The 12,883-nt window shown below is 34.4% G+C and overlaps 1 protein-coding gene across 1 annotated transcript in view; it reads left to right on the plus strand.

Moving 5' to 3' along the window:
• LOC136024849 (protein fem-1 homolog A-like) overlaps positions 1–12,883 on the plus strand; it is a 42,076-nt gene that overhangs the window by 17,769 nt on the left and 11,424 nt on the right. The window contains exons 5-7 of the mRNA XM_065700350.1: positions 237–352; positions 1,685–1,908; positions 6,185–6,347. Of these exons, the coding sequence (XP_065556422.1) occupies positions 237–352; positions 1,685–1,908; positions 6,185–6,347 (503 nt within the window). The remainder of the gene's footprint in view (positions 1–236; positions 353–1,684; positions 1,909–6,184; positions 6,348–12,883) is intronic.

The following is a 12,883-nucleotide window of genomic DNA, read 5'->3' on the forward strand; positions in this document are numbered from 1 at the left end:
CGTATAATTTCGGTTTGGCAGTGAGAAATAGCAAAAATGAAATAATTTATTTACTTGAAAGAATTTAATATAGGCTAGGTTAGGATTATTTAAACTATACAAGCAACCTAAGGTTATATATGGCGATCAGGACTTCTGCGACTTTTTGTTAAGAAAAATTTGGAATAGTTAAATTAAATAAACAGAAGGCAGCGAAAGCTATAATTATATTTCATTGTTGTTTCTTTTTCTTGTAGGTGCAACAGAGATATTTGAATATTTATTAAATGAAATATGGTATCCTGTTGAGCGAATAGCGGACGCCCATGAATTGATAGGAAGTACATTTCTGGATGAACATCATGATCTGCAGGTATTAAATACATTGCACATTTCAGTATTTTCAAATGTTTGAATTTTTTCCCAGTTTTTTGTCTCTTATCTGACGGTAATGCATTAAGTAATCCTTATCCATTCACCTTACCAAGGGAGGTGATTCCTTTAGACAAGCGTTCATAAGTATATAAAGTCAAAGGTGGGAAGGGGGAGACTTCTCTATCAAGATTTAGTCTATGAACAAAAGCTACTGAAAATGAAATTGAAGTTTTACCGTCTTATGTTAATTTATTCATAAATTTTTTACCTTTTTTGTTTTCGTGATTATTTTGAATTTGCATTAATCCGTTTCTGCAGTTCTACCGTTCCAGTGTTAAAGTGCTGTCATTCTATGCCTACGTTTTAAATTAGTAAACTAAAATAGTTTTTTGATATTCTTTTAAAATGTATAAATACAGCCTGGCTAAAAACATTTCACTTGAAAATTTCAGGCATATGATAGTAATTGTTTCTCCCCTTTTATAGTTAGAAACCTCCTCAGTGACTTTCTCATAATCAGCCCAGTTCAATAGTCATAGAGTAATGCCCTATAGGCGTGCAAACTCTAAGTATGAGAACATAGGTGCGGCCGATACAAATGTGGCCAAAATATTGAACAGGAGGGGTACGTTGTATCCCTCCTGCTTATATAATATATGTGCTATTAGCTTGACTCAGGGATGTCATTTTAGTTGGGGGGGGGGAGACATATACCATACTTTTGCCTCAGATCACTTAATCCTCCACTGACATTTTGATTATACGCAACCACCAAAAGTGGGTAGGACCAGTTTATAATCTGGCTTGATTGTATCTCCCCTCCCCCCTTCTGTCAGATATGAAATTCTTAAACTTAAAGCTTACGTTGCCTTGTAAATCTTGATATTTTTTTGTGATTTTCCTCTTAACATCCTTTATTTTTAAATTCATTATTTCTTTTTAATATCCTTTGTCATGTCTGTTTCCATTTTGCTTCCTCTCCGACTAAAACCCAGCTTGAATCCGACTTAAAATTTTCCGATTCAGAAATCATGACAGTCTATCATTTACACATGCAATCTACTTCCTACTGAACCTAGTAACTTTGTAACTAGTAACTAGTAACTTCCTACTGAACAGAAGCCCTAGGCACCCAATAGTATTCAAGTTTTAAAAAAAGATCCTTCTGTTTGAATTGGCAGGCTTGGGAAACTAAACAGTAAGATCGTAGTTGTCACAATGTAATTTTTTTTTTAACTTAATAAGAAAACAAAAAGTTTGTTTGTGTAATTGAAATTATATCTTAAGTACATACTCCTATATAACTTGCTAACACTTTCTCCCTTTTTAGATTGCCTTAAGATTTTGGAGGTCTGCTATACAAATAAGAAATATCCCAGAGCCCCCAGTACAGAAAGCAGTATTGCCACCAAATCCGGCTTACGGAAACATGAAAGAATACGAAACACTTGAAGAGTTAGACAACATGGCCGGAAATTTGGAAGCAATGCGGTTACAGAGTCTCATGATTTGTGAAAGAATTCTTGGTCTGAAACATAAGGATCTCATTTTCAGGTTGGATAAAATGAGTGTTCATGAACGGGAGGGGGCTGAAGTTTTTGGTCATAACCTTAATGCACTAAAATTGCTTTCAACGACATGGAAAAAATGAGAATTAGCTTAACTTGAATAGTATATTTTCCTTATAATCACAAAACATACTGAAAATTTGTCTTTATGTACATAAAGACATGTGTAATATGTACAATTGTGGTTCTATTTTGGAATGCATATTATCGGGTGAATTATATGAGCCTCTTTTCTTAGAAAAAAGAGTTGATAATGCTTGCTGCGTATTTCTGGGTAGAAGGGCGGTGCCAAAAGAAAACAAAAAACTGCAAAAATTGGATGCAAGTAATACAAAGATCAATATCTCTCGTCTCCACTTTTTTTCTTTTAGGGAATAATTTGGAGTCGTAATCCTGAATGTTAGCATATGTTAATGGGTAGCAAATGAAGTCTTGTTTAAATCTTTTAAATTGCAGATATAACGCCTCTTTGCTTCAATGATGAATTTTAATTATTATTCACAAAGGTTCACGAAAAGAGTTCGTGCCTAAATTGAATGGGAGGAGGCTGTGAAAAAATATTTAAGAGAAATAAGAACTTCTCGGGAAGATGGGGTTAGGGATTCTATGAATAGATTGGGATGAAGGAGGAACGTGCGTAGGTGTGTTGGCCTTATGCAACTTGTGCTACTGTGAGTTGTTGTTAGCAGTAGTAGTAGTAGCAATATTCACAAAGATTTAAATCTAACTATAAGTTCTAGTGTAGATGCTGGTGCATAGGTTGATTTTGTGAAAGAGATACGTATTTGTGATTAGTAGCCCACAGGTTAACTTAGTTGAATGGATTTTGCAAAAAGAAGAAAAGTCGTTTTTGCAAAATAGATTTATATAGTAGAAAAATGAACTTCGCAAAATAAGAAGAAAAATCAAAGTAGATCTAATTCTTCGTATTTTACCGGTTATCAGAAAGATATCGCTGACACCACACAATGTTATTACTACTACTATTAATAACTCACTGCAGTACCAGGCCGAATGAAGCCAACAAAGTTGAGTGCAATCTTTCCGCCCAGAAAATACACCAGAACAAATCCATTTCTAGTTTGTTAAATTATTCCTACATATTAAGAAAAAGCAGAATTTCCCTCTTCTCCAAAAGAGGCTTTCACCAAAATAAAATCTCAGGAACTTTATTTGATCAGCTCGTCTTGTGGCTCACTATTAATGTAAAACAACCTGATAGTCTTCAACTCCCCCTCACCCCAAGAAAATGCTCTTCGTCTGTGCTTCTAGTTCTCTCTTCTTGTTTAGGAAGTGTCTGCTTTATTTTTATTAGATGGAAGCTTCAGCTTCTTCAAAACTTTCCTTTGAGTTTGTGCTTCAAGTTCATTTTTTTGGGGGAGTATCTGTGAGGATTCTGGTCCTGCCATGTTTTCTAACATCCCCTAACTGACGTACAGTAGTAAATTTTGGGTATGGTATCACCGTTTCATATGACTGAATCTTAGCCATTTCCTCGTTTGCTGGTCTTATAGCCTGCGGTTCTTCTTATGGCTTAGTTCTGTCAGTCAGATGCTCGTTGGAAATCGTACTCAGAAAATACGTCTGGATTAACTTGCCACATTCTTGTCTTAACAAACCCCTTGGTTGTGTTCTGAGGAATCATCTTTTAAATAAATGGTGCTTTTGGAAACTGTTCGACTTCATACAGAGATATTCCCTGGCCAGGTTTTCTGGAAGCCAAGAATCGTAAGACTCTTTGACAGCACATGTCAAAGGACCATAAGTTGACACGTCCACTGATAGGAGGCAAAGAGAACAATGGGGGGGGGGGGGGGTGGGATGTGAGACGTTCGTTCCCTTTTTCTTACAAAAATTGAGAGCTTGAATTGAAAGACGGCTTTCGTGTTTGTCGAACAGCATTAAGACAGGATTTTCTAAAGTTGGATTGGGTTGCTTCCGATAATGTTGATTAGACAAGTAAAAATCGTCTACATCCATATAACCACTTTGATGGGCAAGACCAACACATTTAGGGGGTTATCTCAAAATATCTTCTAAGGCAAAACATCCTTGTATCCATTGCTAATCTTAAGCAGCAACAGATAAAACAAACAACATGCAGACGTAAAAATTTCACTTTATTTGGTTTGTAAGGGGTGAAACTGGACGCTTGCAATTCGTTCGGAAGAGTCCTATGACTAATCACCCTAGACGGACAAACAAATCATAAAGAGCGACTGTGGTCTAGACGATTGGCCAGTGAATATGAGAATCACTCCATTGAGAATAAAAATTGAAACCTATAGACCGACAAGAATGAAAAATTATAGCTGTTTCAATTAACGGAAATATATGTTACCAACCAGCTGTGTTCTAATTTTGAGCACAGGCTAAAAATTATCACAGGTTGTTATAAGTTATCTCTTGTTTCAAACTGATTTTAAACTTGTGCCTATTTTGTACAACATCAAGGCCATCTATCATAACTTTTTGTGTGTAACGAACTGAATATAAGATAGCCGAAAATCGAAGATTCAGTTTTGCCCCCCCCCCTCCCCCCCATATAGTATGGCCCTCTCACCCCTAATTCTTGCTAGAATGGCCAACTGGCAAATATTTCTGGAAAATTATGAATAACGTTAGAGTAAAGCTGAAATCAATATTAAGAAAAAAAAATATATTAAGAAAAAAGAAAGATTAAGAGAATAACATTAAGGAGCATTATTAATAAATGTATTAATAATGTATTTTTAATAAATAATACATGATATTGAGAAAAAATTAATTTTTAATATTAAAAAAAAATCGTATCGAAATTTTTTTGGTACTGTGTATTTATCTATCACGAAAAGACTAACCTATCTAGATAGCGCACTTTGTCAAGAATTAAAAATGAGCAGAAATTAACGAAACGAAAAAAAAAACAAAAAAACAGAACTACTGCACATTAAATAATCTCGAGCATTCTATTAACGATTCAAAAAGATATTTCAAGGATAATATAATATCATAATGACAAAATGTTCAGAAAGCAAGGAAAGATGTATCCTCGTCCAGAATTAACCAAAGTTTTTCTGTTGAAAATTAAGAGTGGAATTGAAACTCGAGACGAACAATATGATCACTTCTCAAGCTTTACAAGATGGGGCTACAAGTTTAGCACAAAAAAAAAAACTGAATGGTAATACTTCAATAATTGATGGGATTATCCACTAAGCGTTTTATTGAAATCACAAAATGTAAGATAGACCGTAGAAACGTTTTTTACACTTTTTTTTTTATAATGCAGTGTTTTAAAGTTTTATAGATTTGAATTGATTAATTTGGCACATTTTTTGCGAAATCTGATAAATTCAAGAATAGAATTTTTTGTGGATACGGATATTTCATGATTATTTTGCCGACAAACCCAAAGTGAAGCTGTCTTGATTGTGTAAATACCATTGACTGACATCAGAAATTAAATTTCTTCGTACCATAGACGAGAAAGCTATTTTTGAAGTTTGTATTATGGTTCATTTGCGGTGGTGATTCTGGCCTCTCTTGTGCCCAGGGATAAGTCCCCACCTCCCGAAACTTGTAGGCCAAATTAAAAAAAAACATTTATTTATTAACAAAATTTTTCATTTGTTTAAATCCGACTTTTCTTACTTTAGCCTCTGCAAAATTTCTAATTATCTGGAAGTCCTGTAAAATACGAAAAGGTTTGAATGCTAAATATCACAAAAAAATGCTAAAAGTAATTAAATTCGGTCTACATGCTTTTATTTTCAAGGAATGGTGGTGAAGATATGTGAAAAATGGAAATTTCGGATTCCATTTATTCTTACTTACTCTACCGTATTTTAATAAAAATAAAATTTCTAAAATTACCGAATGGCTATGACTGTTTTGCCTCTAAAATTTTTAAAATTATAAATAAAATGCCACGACAAATAAAACACAACAAATAAATATAAACAATAAAATAAATAAGAGTTTTGTTTTATAATATGAGCTTGTTTCTTATTTATTTTATTGTTTATATGTATTTGTTGTGTTTTATTTGTCGTGGCATTTTATTTATAATGTCTTAAAAAAAAGTCTTGAATTGTTGATTTTTAATTTTCTTCTTTTTTTCCGCTGAGAAAGGCTCCCGGACGTGGGGCCAAAATATTCGGAGTATTTTTATTTTTGTTTGCTAAAGTGTAGTTTATATATTTTATTTTTGTTCACTGCTTTATAGAAATTAAACCCGTTTTTTCTTCAATCAATTTTTCGTGTTTATCTTTAATTTTTAGAGTGATGTTCCGTGGTGCTGCATATGCAGATGCTTTGCGCTACGATATTTGTATTGCACTGTGGCGAAGAGCAATGGAGCTTCGAATACAAAGGGACACTCTCCTCAATAATGAAGCTATTTTCACTGCTCAAGCTTTGGTCAGATTGTTTGTTGATCTACAGGTTGGATTTTTATGTTTTATATCTCTTGTTATTTATCATTCGTAAAGATTTTATATTTTATACACTAAATAATGCCATTATAAGTGATCCTCAATGTCTTTCCTACAGATGGCGGAACTGTGTCCATAGCACCCCGCCAGTCCCTAATCTCAAAATTGTCACATGATAGCCCGATAGTCCCTTAACATGATGATCGCGAACTTTTCCGGAGTATTTTGACACTTAATTCTGAGGTTTTTGATGATCGAGGGACCGCACGTTTTTTATGCCTAAAGGCAAGCGAGTTTTTAAGCCAACAGTTTAAAGAGGCTGTATTAAGTAATTTTACTTATCGGTTAATTTACGGTTACGAATTTTATAATAATTTTATAAGTATACCATGTTTGTCTCACGGCTGGGGGATCCATTTAGAACCCTCTGGTTTTTGCAGAGGGAAGGAGGATAAGGGGACTTATAATTGTCTTTTTTGGCATGGCGACAAAACTTTTTTTTCGATTTTTATTAACAAAACTTTTTTTTTATTAAATAAGTGGCGAAGTAGTGGACACAACGTATGTTTATGTAGGCTGTATTCATTAAAATTTAGAGTGTTTATACTTAAGTTAAAGATCTTTAATTGTAATCCTATAATTTGATGTCAGGTGAATAACTGGAATTTGCTAACGCTTATACCACTGTACCGAGTTTGAAGGAATTGCCTCTCCTATTCCTATTTTGAGTTTTTTCTTCTCTTAAAGAAAGAAAGAAAGGGATTAACCTTATATTTGAGTTGAAAACTCATGACTTGCATGCCCAGGAACAGAAGAAAAAATTTGAAAATTTTAGTACTAGTTATAAGCACAAATTACCAGAAATACCGATGATACAAAAAAATATACATATATATGTGTAGAAAGAGAAACACATCCTTGCTTCTAGAGTCACCGTAACGACCACAAAAAGAACGAAGAGCCTGTCCAAATAATCTACTATACTCCTTCACACACCTCCAACAACAAAAGAAGAAGAAGAAAAAAAAAAGAAGACGAATAATAGATTATGACTCATTAGTAGGATACATTTTTTCCTTGACTTTATTTATAAATTTTTCAAACCGTTTTATATCATTAATCTTCTTATTACTAATCCATAAATTTATCAATAAAATCCAAATAAAAATGACAAATAATGACTTAAAACTCGTAATTAGAATACAATTTTTCCTTAACTTTATTTCTAAATCCTTCAAATTTTGTTATGTCATCAATTGTCTTGTCATTACTATTGCATAATTTTATTCCTCGATAAATAAAGGAGAACGTAGACCTAGTAGTAAGGGCTACTAGAACGTAGACAGCGTCTTGCTTTTTCGAGTATTATAATTGTGACGATCAGACCTAACCTGAATCATGCATGAGAAGCATAAAAGTAAATTATTATTATTATGCTTGGTGATAAAAATGCCGTTAGCCAGCAGCTGGTAAAATCTTTTTTCTTCCACACTCCAATCTCAAAGAATCGTTATGAGATTTATTGCAGAGTAAACCGATGGTATTATTTTGGAGAACTCGAATTGGATTTACTAGCGACGGAAATGTCCCTAACCATGCCGAAGAACAATATAAAATACAAGGATGTATTATAGAGAAATACAACAATCTAAAAATGCTATGCGGGACAAAGTTTGCGAGTTTTCTAAGAATTCCAATGTTCCGTGATAAAATTGCTGACATGTTCCATACAAGTTTCCTAAATGTCAGAGTTTCATCAAGTGTAATACCTTAATACTTGACACAAGACTACCTTTCAATCTGGCCATAACTGTTTTTTAATCGAGAAATCAATGGATACTATGTAGCTGTTCTCAAGAATATAATAAAACTACTCTTAGCCGGGTGAACTTGTAGTTTATTTACCCGTATCCAAGTTGAAACTCTATCTAAGGACTGTTCACTTAATTCAAGTAATCCCTTCTCAGTTCTTGCAAGAAAAACAAGTGGCGTGTCAACAGCAAACATCTGTACTTTCACTTCTTTTTGATCACGGAATACTTCACCGAAATTATTTTTGATAATAGACTTGGCTTGAGTTAGGTCATTTACAAAAATTAAGAATAACAGCGAGAGCCCTGCGGAACACCAAATGTAATGGGAATGCTTGATGACCGCTTTCAGTCAATCTAGACATACTGTAGTCACCCTGCTAAGAATGCACGCAGAAAGTTAAGCCCAGGCACTCTTGTGCCATAAAATTCACATTTTAGAAGTAGGAGATCATGATATACTCTGTCGAACGCTTTAATTATATCTAAAAATATTGTTAAAACCCTGTAAATTTCATCCAGTGCTTGATTGACTATGCTGCTTAGATAGGCAATCGCTTGTTTTGTTGTGTGACCGTGCCGAAATCTGAATTGGGTAGGATTTAACACATTACGACGCTCTAAACATGCATAAAGACGGAAAGCAAAGCACTTCTCTTAAACACGTGATAGCACAGGAAGAACAGAAATCGATCTATAATTTCCTAAATTATTTGTCTCGCAAGCCTTATGAACAGGAGTCACAAGAACTACTTTAAAACAAGATGGGAAGACACCCTCTTTTAATGCAGAATTAATGAGGGACAAAAGTGGCTTCTGGATTAATGGCAGAATAGATTTAACCGCTCTTAAAAGTATGGCATCACTACCAGGGGCATTACTTTTTATTTCTTAGATGACCTGTTTCATCTCACTTGTACAAGTGCTAAATACATTGAAACATCAGATCCAAAATGACAAAGGTAGTGAAAAATGCTTGGATCATGTAACATTGGACAAATTCCTTCAGTAACACGCTTTCCTGCCGCAGAAAAGTTATTCCCGAATACCTGCGAGACATTATCAGCACTTTTGGGCATTTCACCGTCTTGGTTATCTATTTCAAGTGGGATCGTTTTCGTTAGCTGCTGAAGTACGTCTTTAGTCATGCACCAGGTTTTTGTTGGATATCCCGACAACTTTCTCAAGCTTCCTTGAATACAATTTTCCTTTTTACTTTTCTTAATAATCTGTTCAGAGCACTGGCAATGATTATTATATATTCTTTCATTTAAATCATATTTATCACTGATCTTGTTTTTGTACAGTTGGTCTGTAATACGCATCAATTTTAGAAGGTCTACAGTAACCCATGGGGTTGTCTTAAGCCATCGTTTTTTTTTTCTTTGACAATTCTTTTCTAATTTACTTTAGTTAATCTGGTAAAACAAATTAAACCTCTCTTCATTATTAGATGAAATCGATGAAATATTATCCCAATTCATTCGAGATAAAACGTTCTTACAACACAAGAGAATTGTTTTAGTTACATAATGCAAAGAAAAATCATTCTTTAACCTACGACTGTTTACTAGAGGAAAAGCATGTATAGAAAACATACCAAAATGTTCAGAAGTGTCACTAACAACAATACGGGGGAATCAGGATTAACATTAGAGAATATATATTATCATTAGAGAATAAATGTATATATATATATATATATATATATACATTAGAGATATATATATATATATATATATATATATATATATATATATATATATATATATATATATATATATATATATATATATATATATATATATTTATATAATATATATATATATATATAAGGTAAAGGATACGGCATTAGACTTTACAGTCCGTACCGACGGTGTTGATCTCCGTTTCTTGGCCCTTCAGCCAGAAAGTGCAATGGGGGGTTGTGGGCCAGCCATCCTGTGCTTTCGCACACCCTTCCTGTTTACCTTCCCCAGACTTCTCCAGGTACCCATTTAGAGCTGGCTCGACTCTGGCTAAGCTTACAGAGTCACGCCACTGACCCCCGTCCCAAACTGAAGAATTGGGTACACCAGGATTCGAACCCGAGTCCTCTCAGACAAGGGATCCCGAATCCAGCGCACCAACCCATTCCAGAGAGAGAGAATATATTATCAATACATGCCGGATGTATCCGTGACCCTAGTAGGTATGTTGATTGATGGAAGTAATCCAAATGATGTGAAAATATTCAACAGTCGACGGCTCTTTGCATTTATTTCAATCAGGTCAACGTTTAGATCACCCACAAGAAAACAAAGGAGATTCACTGGCAACTTCTCAAGCTGCCCCTCCAAAAGATCAAAGAATTCATTATATGAGGAAGATGGCGGGTGGTAGAGAACTAAATAGTAAGAATAAACACCTAAACGAAGAGGAAGCACAATTGACTCAAACACCATCTCCCTACAAATAGTTAAATTGCTTCTAATGGCCATTTCAATATCCGATCTAATGTATGCTGCAAGGCCCCCTTGATGACGTAATTGCCTATTTTTTTTATAAAAATTGTATCCTTCTAGACCAAGCAACTCTGAATTATGATCATCAACCCATGTCTCAGTTAAAGCTGTCAGCTGAAAACAGAATATTAGCTAAATCTTCCATAAAACTGTAACTTGACTTGACTTTAGTCCTTGGCAATTCATATGAAAAATATTGAAAAAAAATTCATGTTTATGGCAAATAGAACCAATCTCATACGGTAAAACATAACTCGAATCTTGGAGCTGCAAGCGAATACCGCACCCCAAAATCAATTTCCCTCTAATACACCCCAAAATCTATTTTATTACTCTATAATTCCTTAAATTTCTGAGTTGCTGAAGGAGATTGAAATATACTATTCATAGCTAAGAGTTACAAGCCCTATCCCACGGTGACTCCATCTTTGACACAGATAAATACTGGGGTAAAATACACCTATCCATAGTCTAACTACTTCATTAACTAAGAAAAAGAAACTCAAACTTAACATCGCTATCAAACAGTTCGTGTTAACGAACTGTAGTAAGGAGCGACCAGTCTCAATAGTAATCGAACTATAAAAAACGGAATTTTGATACCGATAGTTACATCAAAAGAATTGCATTTTAATGCTAACTTCAAATATATCGGTTTCATCAAGTTTAGCATTACCCATCAAAAGTTACGAGCCTGCTAAAATTTGCCTTATAGGAAATAGGGCGAAACACCCCCTAAAAGCAATAGAATCTCAACCAAAATCACGCCATCAAATTCAGCGTATCAGAGAACCCTGCTGTGGAAGTTTCAAGCCAGAAGGTAGATCACAGATACGTAGTTATTTGTTTGGTTTGTTTTTTTCCCAGGGGTGATCGTATCGACCCAGCGGTCCTAAAATGTCGTGCTAGAGTTCATTTTAACGGAAATTAAAAGTTCCCTTTTTACGTGACCAAAAACTTGGAGGACACCTAGGCCCCCTACCACGCTCATTTTTCCCCAAAGTCACCGGATTTAAATTTTGAGATAGCCATTCTGTTCAGCCTAGTTGAAAACTTAACAACTATGCCTTTGGGGACGACTTTATCCCCTACAGTCCCCGGGCGAGGGGCTGCAAGATACAAACTTTGACTATTGTTTACATACAGTAATGGTTATTATGAAGTGTACAGACGTTTTCAGGGGTATTTTTCGCGTTGGGCTGTGATGTATCTAGGGGGGGGGGTTACGTGGCAGGATATTTCTATGGAGGAATTTATCATGAGGGAAGATAATTTCCATGAATGGGGTGCAGTGCGGGATTTTCTAGCATTATTAAAAAAAAATGAGAAAATAGATAATTTTTTTTCAACTGGAAGTAATGAGCAGCATTAAAACTTAAAACGAAAAGAAAATATTACGTATATAAGGGAGTTCGTCTCCTCCACAGTACCTGGCTCTTTACGCTAAAGTATTTTTGGTAATTTCAAATATTGGTCCTAAGGCCTTTGTGATTCAGGGGTCATTCTTAAAGAATTGGGACACAATTCAAGCTTTAATATAAAGAGCGAGGTATTGACGAGGGGGCGAACCCCCTCATATACATAAAAAACACAAATATTGAAGTTCATTAAGTCAGTTAATTCGTAAGTTACGTATATTTATTACTAACAAAAACGTTCTTTAAAAAATAAAAAAAATCTTGTTGAAATTTTAAGTAACCAGAAATTGGAAGGTAACTAAGCCTCCTCCCCCGCCCCTTTGTTTTACCAAAATCATCCAATCAAAACTATGAGAAAGCTATTTAGCAAAAAAAACTAATGTGCAAATTTCATTTTAATTATTCATGTGCGGTGAGCCAAAATCAAAACATGTATTAATTCAAAAACGTTCAGAAATAAAATAAAAAAACGAGTCTTTTAACTGCAAGTAAAGAGCGAAATTAAAACTTAAAACGAACAGAAATTATTCTGTTTATTTCCTCTTACTCTCACTTACACCACATTATTTCCTCTTACTTACACCGCTCTTAAAGGCTAATCGCTTTCCAGGTAGATTATTATCAGATATGTGTTTTTTGATAAGTGTATTAAAATATTCTAAGAAGAATCAAATAATTTCATACCTTGTGACGGCGTAGTGGATGACGCGAGGTTTCCAATCTAAGGTTTCCTGGTTCAATCCCGCGTCTCGCAAGGAAATTTAATTCCGCAAAGTACTCCGATAATTTTTTATCTTGTTTTGAATCATTTTT

The sequence above is a fragment of the Artemia franciscana genome, chromosome 3 (genome assembly GCF_032884065.1).
Source record: "Artemia franciscana chromosome 3, ASM3288406v1, whole genome shotgun sequence".
NCBI lineage: Eukaryota > Metazoa > Arthropoda > Branchiopoda > Anostraca > Artemiidae > Artemia > Artemia franciscana.